The sequence below is a fragment of the Diabrotica virgifera genome, chromosome 7, assembly GCF_917563875.1.
Source record: "Diabrotica virgifera virgifera chromosome 7, PGI_DIABVI_V3a".
Classification (NCBI taxonomy): Eukaryota; Metazoa; Arthropoda; class Insecta; order Coleoptera; family Chrysomelidae; genus Diabrotica; species Diabrotica virgifera.
This window is the reverse complement of record NC_065449.1, coordinates 189,445,391-189,464,393: the sequence shown is the minus strand read 5'-3', so window position 1 is coordinate 189,464,393 and position 19,003 is coordinate 189,445,391. Positions and strand designations below refer to the sequence as shown.

The following is a 19,003-nucleotide window of genomic DNA, read 5'->3' as shown; positions in this document are numbered from 1 at the left end:
AAAATGGAATTGCGCTTTTATCTTATATCTTTTTTAATTCGATGTCCAAATTTTAAAGTAAGAATTTTACGAAAAAATCACAAAATTAACTTTTGTCTCAAAATAACCCAAACTATTACAAAAAGTGGTTTCGAAGCGAAAAAATAGTTTTTTTTATAATTTGTTTAAAAATTGTTGTAAATAAATAGGTTGGCATGGAAAATTTTACTGTAAAATTTTAACATAGCATATTGGTATCATGGCTCAGTCCTGATGTACCATACCATAACATATTGGCATCATAATCTGTCGATTAAAATAAGTTTCGGCTTGTAGGTATGAAATCGACCTTTTTCGACAAAGCCCACCCGCCTAATATGTCCGTACCATCTGAATAAATGTTTCTGCCTTACATTGTCATTATCAAGTTCTTTCTGTTCCAAGCATTCTTCTGGGCTCTTCATTTCTAACCTTTTCTAATCTCATAAATGAAAAACTTCACAAACTGACCCCTTTTACTATATCTTCTAAAATCTAAAATTTTGTAAACCTTATACATATTTATTAAATCGAGTATAATCTAATAATATTATCAGTTTACTAATAATACTAATATTTATATTTTAGGGTCTGAAACTAACACACACAAAAGTGATTCATTATTTGATGTTGAGGCTGTAGAAAATAAAGGAAAAAAGAGGCAATATAACACCTCGTGGGATTATCATATGTCGATGTATACAGAATCAGTTCTATTAGAACGTACTCCCGCGTTTGCCTTCGATTACTTATATCAAATGGATATGCCTAACGATACCTCCAGCGAAATATTATCAGAGATGGGAAGCGATTTCGAGTTTAGGTAAATAAATAATGAATTGTTTGCACGTGAATCTATTTACAATCAGGTTAATAGAAAGAAAATAATTTAATCACAATAACCTTAATAGTACCTTGGATTACTGGTTTCAATCACTACAATTTTCTGCTCATATTCAAGTTCCCGATAAAGTTACTTAAGTACTAGAAAAGAAATTGTAGTTGTGATAGCTTATAAATTGTGCCAATAGTAAGTCAAGAGGTATTAAAATGTTGGTAATATAATTAAATTTTTTTTATGTTAAGAATGTGATGTGGATGTTGCGTTGTTTTATAAATAAATAAATATATAGATGTAAGTATATTCAGTCGATCGGATAGCTCAGTGCGACTAGCGGCTGACCCGCACTTTACTTCGCCGTGAGGTACGAGAGTTCAAGCCCAAGCCAGGCCATCGGAAAAACAAAAAGGCTAACGCATCAGTATAAAATTCTAAATATGAATCTGGCGCTTAGACTGGAATATACGGGCATCTGATCGACCTATGAGGGAGCAGTACGGCAAGGGATAAGGGCTTGCGGCTCGGTGATACTCCCCCATAGATCCCTACCGAAGGGCGTTGACGCCTAAGAACGGTGTATATACATGTAAGTATATTCAACCCCATTTGAATTACATATGGAGTCAAGGCAGGAAGACGCGCTGGTGTGTCAGCTTTTTAACATTGACTTGGAGAAAATAGTACGAAACACTCATTTAGATAGCAGGGGATCTATATTTAACAGATCAGTTCTAATTCTAGCACATGCTGACGTCGTGGATATTATAACACGAACTAGGGCGAGAACCACGAGCCAGTAGCAGTAGCAGAACGAATTGTATTACATATAAATCATAAAAATACCCCTTGTATTTTTTTAGTAAAGACTTGACGATAAGCAGAAAATCGTAGTGCTCGAAACCGATCAATAAAAGTGCTATTAAACTGTTTGTTTTTTCTTTTCTTTCTATTAAACTATTTTTGGTAAATAATTAAAACAAATAATTAAACCGAATCACGTATTTCGTTGTTTTTGTAGCAATTTTGTGGAGAATTCAAGCATGAGGTTATGTTTGGGACCTTTTAAATTGAGACTATGCTCCGGATTTTTCCATCGACTTAGTTCACTACAAGTTGCAGGTAATCATAGTTTTATTCACTTTCGTATATTCAAACTATTTAAACATAAATTTGAATATACAGAGTGATTCACGCAAGCCTAATATAGTCCATGAGCGTTATTTTTAATGGAATACCCTGTATATTTTTATATTTTAAAAAGCTGCTTAACAACCTGATTCCAATGAACTATATTATGTATGGTGTATTATTAGGGTGAAAATTTGAAATTATAATGTATGGAACCACTTATGGTATAAAATTGTTTGTGTCCTTATTTTAGAAAATTATAAAAAACGCTAGGATACGTCAACTTTTAAATTCATATATGCACTGTTTAAACATAAATTTGAATATACAGGGTGATTCACGCAAGTCTAGCATATTCCATTGTTTAATTTTAATAAAACGCCATATATGTTTTTAGAAGCTACTTAACAACCTCATCTGAAAAAAAAGTGTAGTATGTAGGGTCTGTTATGAATAATACAAGGTGAAATTTTGAAATTATGTATAATTTTCGTCATGATATTAAATACATAAAATTTTGAAATTTATCATTTATCACACTTTAAATAAGGGTATTATTTTTGAAAATAGCTAAATAAAGTCATGAATTTTCTAAACTAAATATCAATATATTGGGTTTTGTATTTAAGGTCTTGACGAAATTTTTAAATAATTTCAAAATTTCACCTTGTACATGATATAGTTCGTTGAAATCGGGTTGCTAAGCAGCTTTTAAAAATATAAAAATATACAGGGTGTTCCATTAAAAATAAAGCTTATGTACTCTGCTAAGCTTGCGTCAATCAGCCTGTACATTTAAATTTATATTTAAAAAGTGTACATTTATATATAAAAATCGACAAGTCTTAGCTTTTTTAAAATTTTTCAAAAAAAAAAGGACACAAATAATTTTATTTCATAAATGCCTTCCACACTGTATATTATTATTATTAGATTCTTGGTCTAATAGGGAACTTGCACATTTTTTTGTTACATAATAATGTTCAGTTTTGTTTAAAAATTAGATTTCCAAAATTTCACGCTTCAAAAACTCGTAATAATTTAGAAATACAAATTTAAAATCTTCTGCAGTATAAAATAGTTCAAACGACCCGTGACGTCACATAGTTTTATTATATATTTATGATTATGGTTATATTTAGGTATATTCTTCTTCTCCTTTAGTTTATTGGCCTCCACCTACTTGGGTATTTGGCCAGTTCATCGTCGCGGAATAAGAGAAAAATATTTATATTCTAATGATAATTTATCGTATGTCATTGTAATAATTTATACCAGTTTGTTGAGATTGGAGTTTGATACAGTTTTTGAAGGAAAGGAAAGAAGGTTTACTATGGAAAATAAAACCATTTTGTAAAAGTACAAGTTTTCTATGAATAGTTCAAACGACAAAAACACGTGTGACGTCACATAAGTGCATTTTCTACTGCCGTTTATAATGTTTAATTTAAAATTATATACAATTTTGTTTACTTTGTTGGTGTAGAATGTAAACATATAACCGGATGACGTCACGACGCGTTTTGGGCTGGCTGGTATAATTTGAATTTTTAATCGTCTTTAGGGGCCAAACGAAAGACAAACAAAACTTTTTTATCTTTGATACATGTTTTAAATTATGTTCTGGTGTGATTTATAACATTTTTTCGAATTTAAAATTTTATGCAAGTTCCCTATTAGGATTACTTGAATCTATTAGGATTACTTGGATTAGTATAGCAAAAATATATTGCTCTAGTAGTAACAGCTAGAAGCACTGGAAGGGTGTAGCAATAATGTTCGATAAATGCATAGCCACAAGAAACCAGTTTGAGAACCTTATTAATCCAAATAATTTTATTTCTGCCTGCTTATTTGACACAATTAAACAACATTACAAAATAATAAACCTATCTGAAATGAGTTCTTAATATTTTACTTGTAGCTTCATATTACGACTATCCACCATATGCTGTACCGAAGCCCGATAAGAGTTTCCAAGAGCTTCAACCTCCTTCCGAAGAAGATTTCGATGCGCTGAACGAATTTATTCCTAGTAGAAGCATGCGAATCACGTTTTTCGCTCCTATTATCGAACTAGAACTTATGGATCATCCTTACTTTCAACCAATCAAAGGCATGCTTTATAGAAAACGAAAGGTTAGTATGTATTGTTTTGATTCTACTTACAGTCGGAAAAATGAAAGAATACCCATGAACGAACATATAAAACACGTTGTATTTTCCCGTCACCGTGTCACAAAGAATTGTCCAATGCAAGTACATGTAACAATAATTATTACATGTACTTGCGCTGGCCAATTTTTTGTGTGACACGGTGACAGGAAAATACAGCGTGTTTTATATGTTCGTTCATGGGTATTCTTTCATTTTTCCTACTGTATTTTCTATAATATATAATAAGCATTTGAAAATTACACTTAGCTTTATTTTAATTATTTTTATATATTAACTCTTTGATTGGGCTAGCTCTAATTAATAAATTTATCTTAGGGTTTTACGTCATCCAATTGCAGAAATGCAAAACCAATACTCAGAAAAACCTCATGGAAAAAATAAAAATCAAAAATAAAAAATATAACCGTATATTAAAAAAAGTTGATTATACCAAAGAATTAAATACACATTTTAATTACAGAATAAACTGTAAAAACAGACAATCTATGAAATGATTATGCAAATTAATGTAAACGAATATGATTAATACCGCAAATTATTTTGAAATCGAAAGTTACCCAGTATTGGGACCGTGCAAGTTCGGCAAAGCGACCTCTATTTCTACGCTCTGTACTTTTATTCGCACTTTTAAATTATATTGGCCAATTATATTAGTCCTGGTTGTTGGATAATTGTCAAGACCATAGTCCAAAAGAATAATAAGAAGAAAAAATAAGATGCAGGTTATGTTTAGCAAACGTAAACAATTGTATGTAGTAAATAAAATCAGTTATTAAAATGCAGTACTGCAAGCAAAATACAATTAATTAAATTTACCTTTATATAATAATTGCATATCATACCAATATTGTGGAGCAATATATAATTTTTCTGCGTCAATGACAGAAGGTATGAAATATACGTCAATTTGACAATTTCAATTGACAATATGAATTATTTAAGATAGTTGCAATATTTCTCCGCGACTCGCGCACGGTCGTTTCTCGTTTCCCTTTCCAAGTACTTGCACACCGCGAATAGATACAAATTGAATTATAACTGATAAACAAAAGTCAATTTAAAAATCGCGAAAGGTTTTCTGTAAAAGTTTATGTCCAATTTCACTGGAGCCTTTGTGTAGAGGTCGATGCAACCGAAATCGTGGCAAACAGAGAATATTTACGAAGAGAAAAATATATAAGTTTTGGATACCTTGGTACAGCTTCACACACTTGGTACAGCTTGGATCACTTCACACTGAATTTACTTTTGACTTTAAAAAAACATTTACTTCGTACTTCTTATATACAGGTGCCTATAAGGCTTTTATTAACGAAGACCGACACTTGTTACTTATTCTTCAACACACCCTTCTCTTTCAGTTAACGGAAACACACTGCCTCATGCCTCTCCTTCTTTTCTTGCCAAAAAATCTTTTTTCAAATTCCCCTTCCATTTATCACATCCCTTCAGTTCCATTGGTCCAAACAAATATCCTTCCTACGTTATAATATATCAACGCCTCCAAAATTCCCAATCGTCAGCACCTTCTCGGAAATTTAAAATTTTTCCAAAATCGACTTTTTCCAAATATTTCTCATAGCTCCGTATCCACGCTTGCACCGGCTAATTGTTCTTAGAAGTACCCGCACTGATAAACTGGTAAACATTTGTCTAAAGATTATACAATTCTTTTACCATTATGAGAAGAGAAACGTATATCTTACAATACAATACTGGGTAATTTAAATCGGTATCTATTTTACGGGGTGAATCAAAAATTAAATAATTTAAAAATGAAATGTTTTAACGTAGGTAATACAATTATCATACAATTATATAATTAGATTTTCTTCTTTTTCCTCTCTGCCTTTATTTATCCACGACAGTATATATGTATTTTCATTTAATATAATTGTCTTCGAGGATGGAATGTTTAGTAGACTATTTATCAAAATTAAAAATTTTGTGCGAAAAATGAAAGACATTTTTATTAGGGCGACTTTTAATTTCTAAATCGGAAAAAAGACAATTTTTGAAGAAAAAACTGTTATATAAGTTCGTAAAAACGTCTGTATTAAAAAGGTGGTTATTTTACTTTTTAAAAGTTTATTTAGTAGTCGTATATAAAGTATCAAAAAAATTTTGTTTTACTGAGATTGGTGTAGTAGATTTTGAACAAAAAGTGTCCAAGTTTTTAAAAACGTTATTTTGAGAAAAAAGTATTTTTGCTGTAATTTTATCTAATAAAATGGTCATATTTTTTCCTCTACTCAGCATTCGTGGTACATATTGGATACCTTCACTGTTCAGTAAAAGCTGTAAATGGTCGATCGAGGCTTTTTTTAATAATTCTGCCCTCTTTTGATGTCTCGCTACGTATTCTATTGGCTTGAGCAATACGAGCTTGGTCAATATCTTTCGACGAACTTGTTATTTCTCCAATTTTTATTCCCATCAGGTGCATGCAATGCATCATTAGATTTTTTTTGCTGGGAACTGGGTAATTTTAGTAAGTTTTAAAACTCAACTGTCGAGTTACAGCTGCACAGTTAAGGCCTCGCGCGCGTTTTAGTGTATAAACGGTTTTTGCTCGGGTAGCTTTGAATACAGCAAAACTTCGTTTCTATTTAAAAAATTTTAATACAATTTTAGGACAGTATTTCGGTAACACCAAGGAATATTTTTACGTAAAACAATATTACGAATTTTTTTTTTATCTAGAAAGTACGTCTTCTTAATGTATGTGTTAAGAATGTGATGTGGTTTTGTTATTACTTAGCTTAATACATTAACTTTTTTTAGAAAGGAACACAATCCACACCAAGTACTTCAAAGGTTCTTCCTTTACCTAAACTAACCATAGAGTGTCAATTTTTCGATATTAGTCTTACCTACCCAATGTACGTTAATCGTCTCGTCCATACAACATGTCAATTACCAGATCCCCCTCGGCAATTTTTCGAAGCATGTTATTCCCGCAAGAATATCAAAGTGGTCGGACTTTGCAGCCGATTAATAATCAACCCAAATAAACACACCACGATTTTAACGCCATCTAGCCTATCTTACACAACTAAAAGTATTAACAAGCCGCAGTATTGGACGAATCCGGATATTACGCATTCCGAGGCGACGTTCGAGTCAGAGAGTATTACTTTGAATGGTACGAATGCTAAAATGATGGTGGTGACGTATATTGTGGGGAAGATGCTGAAAATGGATGCAGAAGGTGCGATTAAGCTTATGAATAATTCTTCAATTTTAATAGATGCTTCTAAAGATCAAGGTAAGTGTTGTTCATGATGTATTTTCATATTTTTTCAGAACCACATACATACACGCATCGCGCACGTATATTAGACGTCACGCACTTCCGGTAGTGATCTATGAAGGAGTATCACCGAGCCTCAAGCCCTTATCCCTGGTCGTACTTTTTTTTCATCACTAGGTGGGGAATCTACAAACAGACGTCGGAGGTAAATATTTCCGACAGTGCTGGGTTCCTGAGCTGAAACCTCATCAGTGTCACGTCGACCAGTTTGGCCCTAAATCGGACCTCCCTGCCCTCCGCAACTCCGATGTGGCCGGGACCAGCTAAACCCCACCCCTCTCATACTAGGGCATCAGGGTGGAATCGCCCGTTACGGCGTGACTACTCCCCGATGTCCTTCTTTTGCCCGATTTTCAGTCGCTCGTCATCAGCTTCCGTCTCTCGCACTCATCCGACCACCACGTCCTTTAATCCTATGCTGTCAACCTCTCATTTTTCCTACGTCTGGGAGGCCCAGTTCTGCCTCCTCGATACCTGCTAGAACTGCGTCTAGCTCCCGCTTTTCCTTCTCTTTTATCAACAGAACCGTTCTCACATAGTTGTGGATTTTGTCCCACCATCGCTCATCCATCACCATCTTCTCTACCATCTCTCTCACAGACTCAAACACTCTTTCTAGCTCATTCCTTTCCGTTGCCCATCTGACTATGTTGACAACTTTCCGTTGTCACATACTCCAAAAGAGTATGTGACACAGTGTCCGAAGCCCCACAATACAGGCAGTTGTCCGATTCGGTCTTTTTGAATCTGTGTAAGTAACTACATATAAGAATAAATAATTTAAACACCAATAAAATGTGTGTTAATCTTTAACACACATTAAGTTATATTATGTGTGTTAATCTTTAAGATTAACACACATCTTTAATACAACAGCCAAGCAATACAATATGATAATATCAGCAGAAAAAACCAAATGTATGACAACATCTAAATACCCACTACGATGTAAAATCGAAATTGATGGGAAAATAATAAAGCAGGAAGCAAGGTTTAGATATCTGGGAATATATATAACCAGTTACGGAGATGTTGAAGAGGAAGTACGACAACAAAGCTTAAAAGCAAGTAAAGCGGCGGGATCTTTTAATGACACAATCTGGAAGAACAAACACTTAAGACAAGACACAAAAGCAAGAATCTATAAAGCAGCAATTAGACCTATATTAACATACACGGCGGAGACAAGGCCTGACACATCTAAAACGAGACGACTACTAGAAACAACAGAGATGAAAATACTCCGACGAATATCAGGGAAAAGTCTGTTGGATAGGGAGAGGAGCGAAAACATAAGAAGATCATGCAATATAGAAGACATAAATGGATGGGTGACAAAACGGAAACAGGAGTGGAACGAACACATTAGTAGAATGGCAGAGGATAGGATAGGACGAATAGCACGAGATAAGTCACCAAATGGACGAAGAAGTATTGGCAGACCAAGAAAAAGGTGGTGCGATAACCTAAACAATTTAGGAGGATAATATTGAAGAAGAAACAGGCTTTAAAGCCTACATACAAGAAGGAAGAAGAAGAAGAACCAATAAAATAAAAATCAAAAGAGGCGTTAGACAGGGCTGTGTCTTGTCGCCATCACTGTTTAATGCATACTCAGAAGAAATATTCAAAAAAGCATTAGAAGATGAAGTAGCAGGCATAAAAATAAATGGGCTACCCATATGTGAAATTAGATACGCCGATGACACAATACTAATAGCAGAAACTATTACAGATCTACAAAGAATTTTAGATAAGGTTGTTGCAACGAGTGAAGAATTTGGTTTGTCACTAAACATAAAGAAAACGAAATTCATGGTTATATCAAAGAAAAATATTATAAACATCAATCTACACGTAAATAATAAAACGATAGAACGAGTTCAGAATTATAACTATTTAGGGACAAACATTAGTGAAACAAACGATTATACCAAAGAAATCCGAATTAGAATAGAAAAGGCTAGAAGTGCATTCACTAATATGAAACAAATATTATGTAGTAGAGACCTCAGCCTAAATCTTAGAAAGCGAGTACTAAAATGTTATGTATTTTCTGTTCTTTTGTATGTTGTGGAGACATGGACTCTCAATAAACAATGCCTCAATAGATTGGAAGCATTTGAGATGTGGACGTATCGAAGAATGCTGAGAATCTCCTTGGCAGACATAATAACCAATGAGGAAGTACTAACGAGAATACAGACCAGCAGGGAGATACTGGATTCCATCAAAATAAGAAAACTTCAATACTTGGGTCATCTAACACGTGGTGACAGATATAACCACCTAAAATTAATTATGCATGGAAAGATTCAAGGAAGGCGCAGCATAGGTATGAGAAAAATGTCCTGGCTGAGAAATCTCAGAGAATGGTTTGGATGCAGCTCAACTGAACTCTTTCGGGCTGTAGTGTCAAAAGTGAGAATAGCAATGATGATTGCCAATCTTCGTCGCGGAGATGGCACGTAAAGAAGAAGTAAGTAACTACGGAAGCTGCCATGTCCTGTGAGCACTTGCGTCAGATAGTAGTCTAGGCGCCTGTGTCCACAGTCCAGCCAGCTCCGCAGATTCGGTATCATCCCTTGTTGTACTGCTTCTCTATTAGCTCTGGATCCCGCGTATGAAAAAAAAGTTGATTAATAGCAAGATAAAAATTTGTTAATAGCTTAAGGGTGTCTAGTCGGACAAACTTTGATATATAGGAACACTGGAACAGGGAAAGTTTTAATTGTGAAACAGGTTAAAAATTTGGAACGGTTAGACCACGAAAACGTCAGATGTATTTTGTCCGACAGAACTTCCAATTGATTTGTTACCATTTCATTAAACTCTCATGCAAAAATCAGGCTGCTATTTATCACCAAATGGGAATTATAATGAGTGGAACACGTAGAATATGTCAAATGACAGGAATTATGACAGGTGATAAATAGCAGTAACAAATCAATTGGAAGTTCTGTCGGACAAAATACATGCGACGTTTTCGTGGTCTGACCGTTCCAAATTTTTAACCTGTTCCACAAATAAAACTTCCCCTGTTCCAGTGTTCCCATATATCAAAGTTTGTCCGACTAGACACCCTTAAGACCTATATATGCCGATCAGACCAGCGTATTCCAATCTAAGCCGCATATTTATTTTAGAATTTTAAACTGCTGTGTTAGCCTTTTTATTTTTCTACACACCGTATCAGGGTTCGAGCGTACTTGGGTCCCGCTAGCCCCCTTGGCTATCTAGCTGACTTTAGAACCACATAATATGATCTAATTATTAAAAAAATTGCCAAGAAATAAAAGACTAAATTAAACGTCTAGAATCTAGAAGATGCTGCCTACTAGGTGTGCCACGGGTACCACTGCATTAAATAATTTGTTGCTCCTGGTCACTACTGGATTAGTACCATATGTTTTTGGAGTGACTTGATAGTCTCTAAAATGTGTTTGCCGTTTACTATATGTATGTTTTACTTCGCAGTCATGCAAGATATGGTTCACGGTTTCAGGTCTCCATGAAACAGTCCCATTGTATGAAGATGTCCCTTAACTGGCATGTCCAGTAAGGAAGCCTGTTATGATTCCTGCTTGTTTTCCGCAGAGTATATCCTGTTACAACACTATCATTCGAGAATACATCTTTAAAATCGAACCCAAAATTTTTTCTGCCATCAAACAATTCGATATTCCTTAATTTATCAAAGATTGAATTAATGAAACTCTAAAACATGCACTATTAAAGTCTTCTTCTTCTTTCTCTTTATAAGCAATTCTGCTTGTTCATTGGCGGATTGATACCTCTATGGAAGGTTGGCACTCCATCTTTTGCTCGGTCGTCTGGTAGTTCTTCTGCCGATTGGTAATTTATCTCTTGCTATTTTGACCATACGGCTCTACTCCATTCAGTTATGTATGTTGTTACAATTCATTTTTTTTTATTTATTGTCCATTCGTTTATACAGTGTACTTTACGTTTTTTTCTAATATATTCACTCCTCTTTCGATCTCGCAGCGTATTTCATGTAATTCTTCTCAGTACTCTCATCTCTGCCGTTTTCAGAAGTCTTTGTGTTGTGACTGTGGCGTGTCTTATTTCTGATGCATATATCATTATTGGTCTTACACAGGGTTTATAAATGCTGGACTTCATCTCAGTGTTAATATGTCAGTTTCTCCATATAGTGTTATTAAGGCATCCTGCTAATCAATTTGTTTTTTGTACTTGATTTCTAACTTCTTTGTCCAGATCTTTTTGATTTTAAACTCGATGGTACACTTTTTACTGAGTTTTCCACGAATCTGCAGAACTATACCGACGGATCCACTTTTTCACTAACAGTTTTGAACGAAGTTTTAAACCTTTGTCGAACGGTATAATTTTACACCGGTAACAGACGGCATAGGTACAATACATTGTACCTGTTACATATTTTCTTAAAAATTCCTTAATCTAAAGGGAAATCTTTGTTAGTTTTAAGATAATATTATTTATTGCTAGCATAATTGGTTAAAAATTGTTTAATATTGCAATAAGTAAATAATAATATTCGGCAATTTGTTCTTGTACGGATTTACAAACAAAGATTAGAAGCAGCTTTTAAGTGACCCCTATTATCTATCGTAAATTATTGAAATTACTGCAGCAATAAACTTGGAAATAGAGGTCGTAAACAAATTCTAGGAAGAGTAGCATTTTATTGTATTTTTGGAGACATAATAGATTTCATCAACATTTAGTTATTTGGTTTTTGTCAATACGTGTATAATTGATGGATTCGACCGTTACTTGATGGAAGTTCATTTTATCTCACAATAAACCACTGAAAACTTTTGTTTTCTATACTTCCACAAAATTTATTATTTACAACTATGTGACTACAGCTGTTTCGGCAGAGTGCCTTTCTCAAGTGATATAATTTACAATGTGTTTGCCTTTTTAAGTCTCTAACTGAAGAGGTTGAGGAGTGGGGAGCTGTTTGTCTCGAGTTGGTCATTCAGAATTATATCTGTATTTTTCAGTTTATTAATTTCCATAGATTCTAAAAAAGATAGCTCAAGGCCTTTATTTTGGATATGCAGAATTTGAAACTCTTCATTGAAAGAATGATTATGATTTAGAAGGTGAAGTGCGTATGTAGAAGTGTCTGTTTTTCTATTGTTGAAAGCCCTTTTGTGTTCTGCTATCCGTTTGTCAAAAGTTCTGCCAGTTTGACCGATGTACGTTTTCGGACAGTCACCACAAGTTAGTTTGTACACACCACTCTGTAGTTGCTTTCTCTTTCGGCGTTTATTGTTCTTAATTATAAATATATTTGCTTAAGTTGTTGTTAGTTCTGAAAGCTGGTATTATTCCTTTCTTTTTTATATATCTGGCTATTTTTGTTGTTATCTTGCCAGTATATGTGAGAGAGCAGAAGGTACTAGGTTCTTTCTGTGGTGGTGGATACACTAATTTCAGGGCTTTCTTATGGAGTTTTTGATTTAAAATTTTGTTAACTGTTTGTTCGTTATAGCCGTTGTTTACTGCTATTTGTTTAATGATGTTTAGTTCTATCTCGAAGTTATTTTTTGTCATGGAAATTTCTGTCAGTCTATGTATCATGCTATGGTAGGCTGCTAATTTGTGTTGTGTAGGATGGGATGATGAATTGTGTTTCATCATCCCACAATTCATCATCCCATCCTACACAACACAAATTAGCAGCCTACCATAGCATGATACATAGACTGACAGAAATTCCCATGACAAAAAATAACTTCGAGATAGAACTAAACATCATTAAACAAATAGCAGTAAACAACGGCTATAACGAACAAACAGTTAACAAAATTTTAAATCAAAAACTCCATAAGAAAGCCCTGAAATTAGTGTATCCACCACCACAGAAAGAACCTAGTACCTTCTGCTCTCTCACATATACTGGCAAGATAACAACAAAAATAGCCAGATACATAAAAAAGAAAGGAATAATACCAGCTTTCAGAACTAACAACAACTTAAGCAAATATATTTATAATTAAGAACAATAAAAGCCGAAAGAGAAAGCAACTACAGAGTGGTGTGTACAAACTAACTTGTGGTGACTGTCCGAAAACGTACATCGGTCAAACTGGCAGAACTTTTGACAAACGGATAGCAGAACACAAAAGGGCTTTCAACAATAGAAAAACAGACACTTCTACATACGCACTTCACCTTCTAGATCATAATCATTCTTTCAATGAAGAGTTTCAAATTCTGCATATCCAAAATAAAGGCCTTGAGCTATCTTTTTTAGAATCTATGGAAATTAATAAACTGAAAAATACAGATATAATTCTGAATGACCAACTCAAAACAAACAGCTCCCCAACTCCCCAAACACCAGCAATGTCTCGTAATCATTTCTGATGCTAAGATTTATAGGATTTGACAACGAAAATACCCGCCAATAACGCAAAAAGGCCGATAAGGCTGCACTCATACGAGATACCTGGACAATGCTGAATAAAAATGTGCACCAATACTACAAACCATCAAAATGGATAACCATAGATGAACAACTGTTTCCGTTTAGAGGCCGCACACAATTTACACAATATATATCAAAAACCCATCACTATACTGGGTTTGTAATCCATCAAATCCCATACAAATTCACCTTTATATTTGAAAAACAGCAAATGGTTCCCGACAATTTAATATTGGCGAAAGAACAGTTTTGGATCTGGTCACGTCTTCTATAGGTTCTGGGCGAAATATTATCACATATAACTTTTTACCAGTTTTGAACTAGCTAAAGTCTAGAATTCATGTCACATAAGGTTAGTGCGCTGAATTAGAAAAAATAAGAGATTTCTACTCATCAATATACAAGCAACCAAGAAAATAGCTTTTTTTCCACAAATCTTGCGTACAATCATGAATGCTCTTATTTGCTAAAGAAAAACAAAGCAGTAGTATTACTCTCGTCCATGCATCTAACAGGACAAGTAGCCGGAAATAACTGAGTATTAGAGTAAAACTAAAGGGATGTTAATACTGTGGATAAAATGCTGGGTGAGTATACGGTCAAACGTCTAACATTGCTTTGGCTCTTGGCCTTTTTTTATAGCATGATTGACGTCACTGGCCTAGCATCCTATATTATATCGAGATCGAGAGCATAATCCATTACAAAAAACAAAGGACCAACGCAAGAAGTTTTTGAAGGATCTTTCTAAAGATCTTTGTCTTGCTGTAGATACTCTTCCTCAAGTATCTCACAGCATTCGTGGATATACTCCAATAACCGAAAGTTGCCATGTTTGTCAAAACGAACGGAAAAAATAACCTAAAACGAGAAAAAGTTGTGCAGTATGTTTTTTACCTATGTGCGACACACATTCTTTGTCTAAAACGACATATATGTGTTGCGAAAATCCACACTAACATTCATTTTTGTATTTTGGTTCAAATAAACTATCATTTAAATACAAAATGTATTGATATTTTATAACATTAATTAATAAAAATACAAGGTACAAATGTACCTATGCCGTCGTTTATGGGGGTAGGAACAATTTAAGCCCCCTGCTGGTAACTGAATAAAGATTTCTTTGTTATATTTGGCTGACGTAATCTACTGGAGAAATGTAGAGATGTCGCAAAATTTCAAGTCTCTATCTCTTTAACAAAAAAGGTTATCACAATTTGAAAACTCAAAAGTTACAATTGTACCTGTGCCGTCCGACGAAGGTTAAGTCGTCGAACTATCTCCTACTTGGAATTTGTTTTCCCCTGGCTCTTCTAATTTCGCATGATGTACCACTAATCAGATGTTTTTGTCTCTTATTTACATGAACCACTTCAACACCCATTTGTTATTTATTGTAACTCCTGCAGCTGTTTAAAACATTTTTATGCTTTACAAATTGAGGAAGGAATTTGCTAGTATGCCAAATTCTTTGATGACGTGTGATTTATATTTTAACTTTTTCTTTCACTTATTTAATAACAGTTTTTTCGGTTCGAGTCAAGAAGAAGAGTCTTATTCTTAATTTTGTACACATCGAATTAACTTCCTACATATTTTAGGACTACCATTTATGGAATTGTGCATTGAAGCAATCCGTTTCAAAAAGGTAAACACAAACTCGACGGTTTCCATGGATGTGAGCCTAGGTTCGATCAAAGGCTTCATTTTGGAACCAATACATAAAAAAGTGGATGATTCTTCATTTTCAAATGATATTCAACAAGTTTTATTTATTTCCGGCCCAGAACCAAAATCGACACCAGAAGGAGAAGAAGTAGTACAGAAAGGGTAAGTAGTAGAGCACGTGTATTTCAACTGAAATACAGGCCACAGCAAACAGTTCACCCTGATAATTGTCAATATTGTTAGATTTTGTGAGAATGCTCAAACACGTCGATTTTTATACCAAATGTATACATTTTAACTACGCATCTGTCTTTTTTCAACTTGTGTTTTTCAATTCCATAACCTCTTTTAATATTTATTTATTTATTTATTTATTTATTAAAACTTACAAACACCACCTAATAGGTAGTAATTACATGTAAGAGTGCTCATTACTTACTTGGTATAAGAATGTACACACAAAAAATACAAAATAAAAATGCAATATACACACAAGTACAAAATAAAAACACAGAAAGTAAACACATCTAATAAAGTTGATCAAACCACATGTCTTATACCGGGTGGTGAATTGGAAAACGGGCCATAGGAAACCCAATGTAAAATTCTAAACTGTTGAATTCCTGCTTCCCTAATTATTTTACATCAAAAATCATTAGAAACTATTTGTAGAGAATTGAAATCTGCATTGAAAACAACTGTTAAAATTTATCTACAAATTAAACATATTCCAAAATTTTGTAAAAATGTAATACATTTTTCAGTTTTTCAACCCAAAATTAGGCCACACACAGTGCAATAATATGTCACAATGAAGTTATTACTTTCACATTTTTGAACTGTCAATATTTTTATTTTATCATTAAAAGCAATACAGTTGATAAGATACCCTCAGCTGCGGAGAAAGTATTAATAATAAAGATTTTTTACTCAGTCAATGGTGTGAGCACTGTCGGTTAAATAGTAACGTGTGGCCTAACTCTTACACACATACTTACTGTGCAAATGTATTATACAGTGCGGTGGAATAAGTGTTGCCCCCGCCCTGTTAACTTATTTATTTTAAGAATATAAGCAAAACGCTCGGACAGGTCGATTTTTAAACTAATCATAGTATATCATAGCATCAACGTTTCGAACTTTACGCGATCCCTCTTCAGGTGACAGGCATAACTTTGATTTTTTTAAATGGTAAAGTACATCATGTGACACCTCATTTAACAGCGTTTAAAATACTGATTTCAAAAATGTATAATACTTTAATCCTTTTTGAGATAGCAGGCCCAAAATTTCGGTCGAACTCTTTTTAAACGCATTTATTTTTTTCGAATTCTGAGAAAACTAATAAGTATTTTTGAAAAATTTAAACGCAGAATGAAAGATTAGATTATTACCGAGGGCTGACAGTCCCTTAGAATAAACAAAAAGTTTCTTTTGAATGATATATTTGAAATTAAAAATCACACTAAATTTTCTCTTTTTTCCACCACTGTGACTTATTAAAATAAACATTATAGGAGTTCCCAGCAACTTTGGACCATCGAGAATACTGTAATATTTCATTCTGCGTTTAAATTTTTCAAAAATATTTATTAGTTTTTTCAGGATTCGAAAAAAATGATTGCATTTAGAAAGAATTCGACCGAAATTTTGCGCCTACTCTCTCAAACAGGATTAAAGTATTACACATTTTTGAACTCAGTATTTTAAGAGATTTTAAATGAGGTGTCACATGATGTACTTTCCCATTTAAAAAAATCAAAGTTATGGCTGTCACCTGAAGAGGGTTCGCGTAAAGTTCGAAACGTTGATGCTATAATATACTATGGTTAGTATAAAAATCGACCTGTCCGAGCGTTTTGCTTATATTCTTAAAATAAACAAGTTAACAGGGGGGGGGGGCAACACTTATTCCACCGCACTGTATTTTTCAAAATTTTGGAATGCGTTTAAATCGTAGAACAGTTTTAACTTTTGATTTTAATACAGATTTCAATCCTCTACAAATATTCTCTCATGACTTTTGATGTAAAATAATTAGGGAAGCAGGAATTCAAGAGTTTAGAATTTTACATTGAGTTTCCTATAGCTCGTTTTACGATTCACCACCCGGTATTTAACATTGTTAATAAGATTATCAATAAACACAACACAATGCATATTCCTTCTTTGCTCTAATGACTGCAAGCCAAATATTTGAAGCAACTCTTTTGATGACGTAAGGTGAGTATGTAATGGGGAACAATATAAAATATATAATGTATGGCATTATCGTTTTCAATTTTTCAAAAATACTTATTAGTTTTCTCAGGATTCGAAAAAAACTAATACATTTAAAACACAGTGAAAATTTTGATAGGCGACATTTTACGCCTTTCCCCTTAAACTAGGATATTCTTCGTCTTCCCACATTTCGCTTTCCTCGGATTTTACCTTGCATAATAAGTTGTAATAATGAGTATTTTTGCCGTCTCATCACATGTCCCAAGTACTCAAGTTTTCGTCTTTTGATAATTATATTATTTCCGCTTTATTCCGTATCCTTCTAGTTACTTCCACGTTTGACATTATTTGAATCCATGATATTCGTAGGATTCTTCTGTAACACCAAAATTGACAAGCTGCCAACTTATCCAGATGGACTTGTTTTAATGTCCACGATTCCATAAAGAAGAGTATCGAACACGTAACACCGAAGCATCCTTAGGCTTAGTTCTAACCTTATATCACGACAACAAAGAAACTTCTTAAGTTTAATGAATGATGCACGTGCTATTTCAATACGTGTCTTAATTTCTTTGGTTTGGTCTACATTAAATTTGATGTTATACATGTTCCTAAGTATTTGTAGTTATCCACACTCTCAATTACAGTATCTTCAATAGTCAATTGGATGTTTGCGTGTGCTGATTTAGTCATGATCATGCATTTAATTTTCTTTAAATTCATCTTCAGTCCGTACTCATGACAGCGTTCATTTAGGCATTTCACTACGTTCTGTAAATCATTGTTGTTATCCGTTATTATTACTGTATCGTCTGCAAAACGTAAGTTGTTCAAAACTTCTCTATTAATAAGTATACCTTCTATTGAATCTGAGAGCGCTTCTTGAAATACCGCTTCACTGTAGACATTGAAGAGTATTGGGGACAGCACGCAACCCTGACGGACTCCTCTCTGTATTTTGATATCTTGGGTGTCCTGGTTGTCAACTCTTACCTTTGGCAGTTTGATTCCAATAAAGATTAGATATAATTTTCATATCACGACTATCAATATTTTTTCTTTTTAATATATCTACAAGCTTTTTATGTTAAACCTTTTCAAATGTCTATTCAAAGTCTACAAAGCATAAGTACATATCCTGATTCATGTCCATGCATCTCTGGACCAGCACATTCAAGCC

The 19,003-nt window shown here is 33.8% G+C and overlaps 1 protein-coding gene across 1 annotated transcript in view; it reads left to right on the top strand.

Annotated features, from left to right (window-relative positions):
• The window catches only part of LOC114333037 (intermembrane lipid transfer protein VPS13B), a 187,835-nt gene that overhangs the window by 38,443 nt on the left and 130,389 nt on the right, over positions 1-19,003 (top strand). Inside the window, exons 10-14 of the mRNA XM_050655825.1 lie at positions 607-841; positions 1,878-1,978; positions 3,912-4,126; positions 6,950-7,433; positions 15,531-15,759. Coding sequence (XP_050511782.1) covers positions 607-841; positions 1,878-1,978; positions 3,912-4,126; positions 6,950-7,433; positions 15,531-15,759 — 1,264 coding nt within the window. The remainder of the gene's footprint in view (positions 1-606; positions 842-1,877; positions 1,979-3,911; positions 4,127-6,949; positions 7,434-15,530; positions 15,760-19,003) is intronic.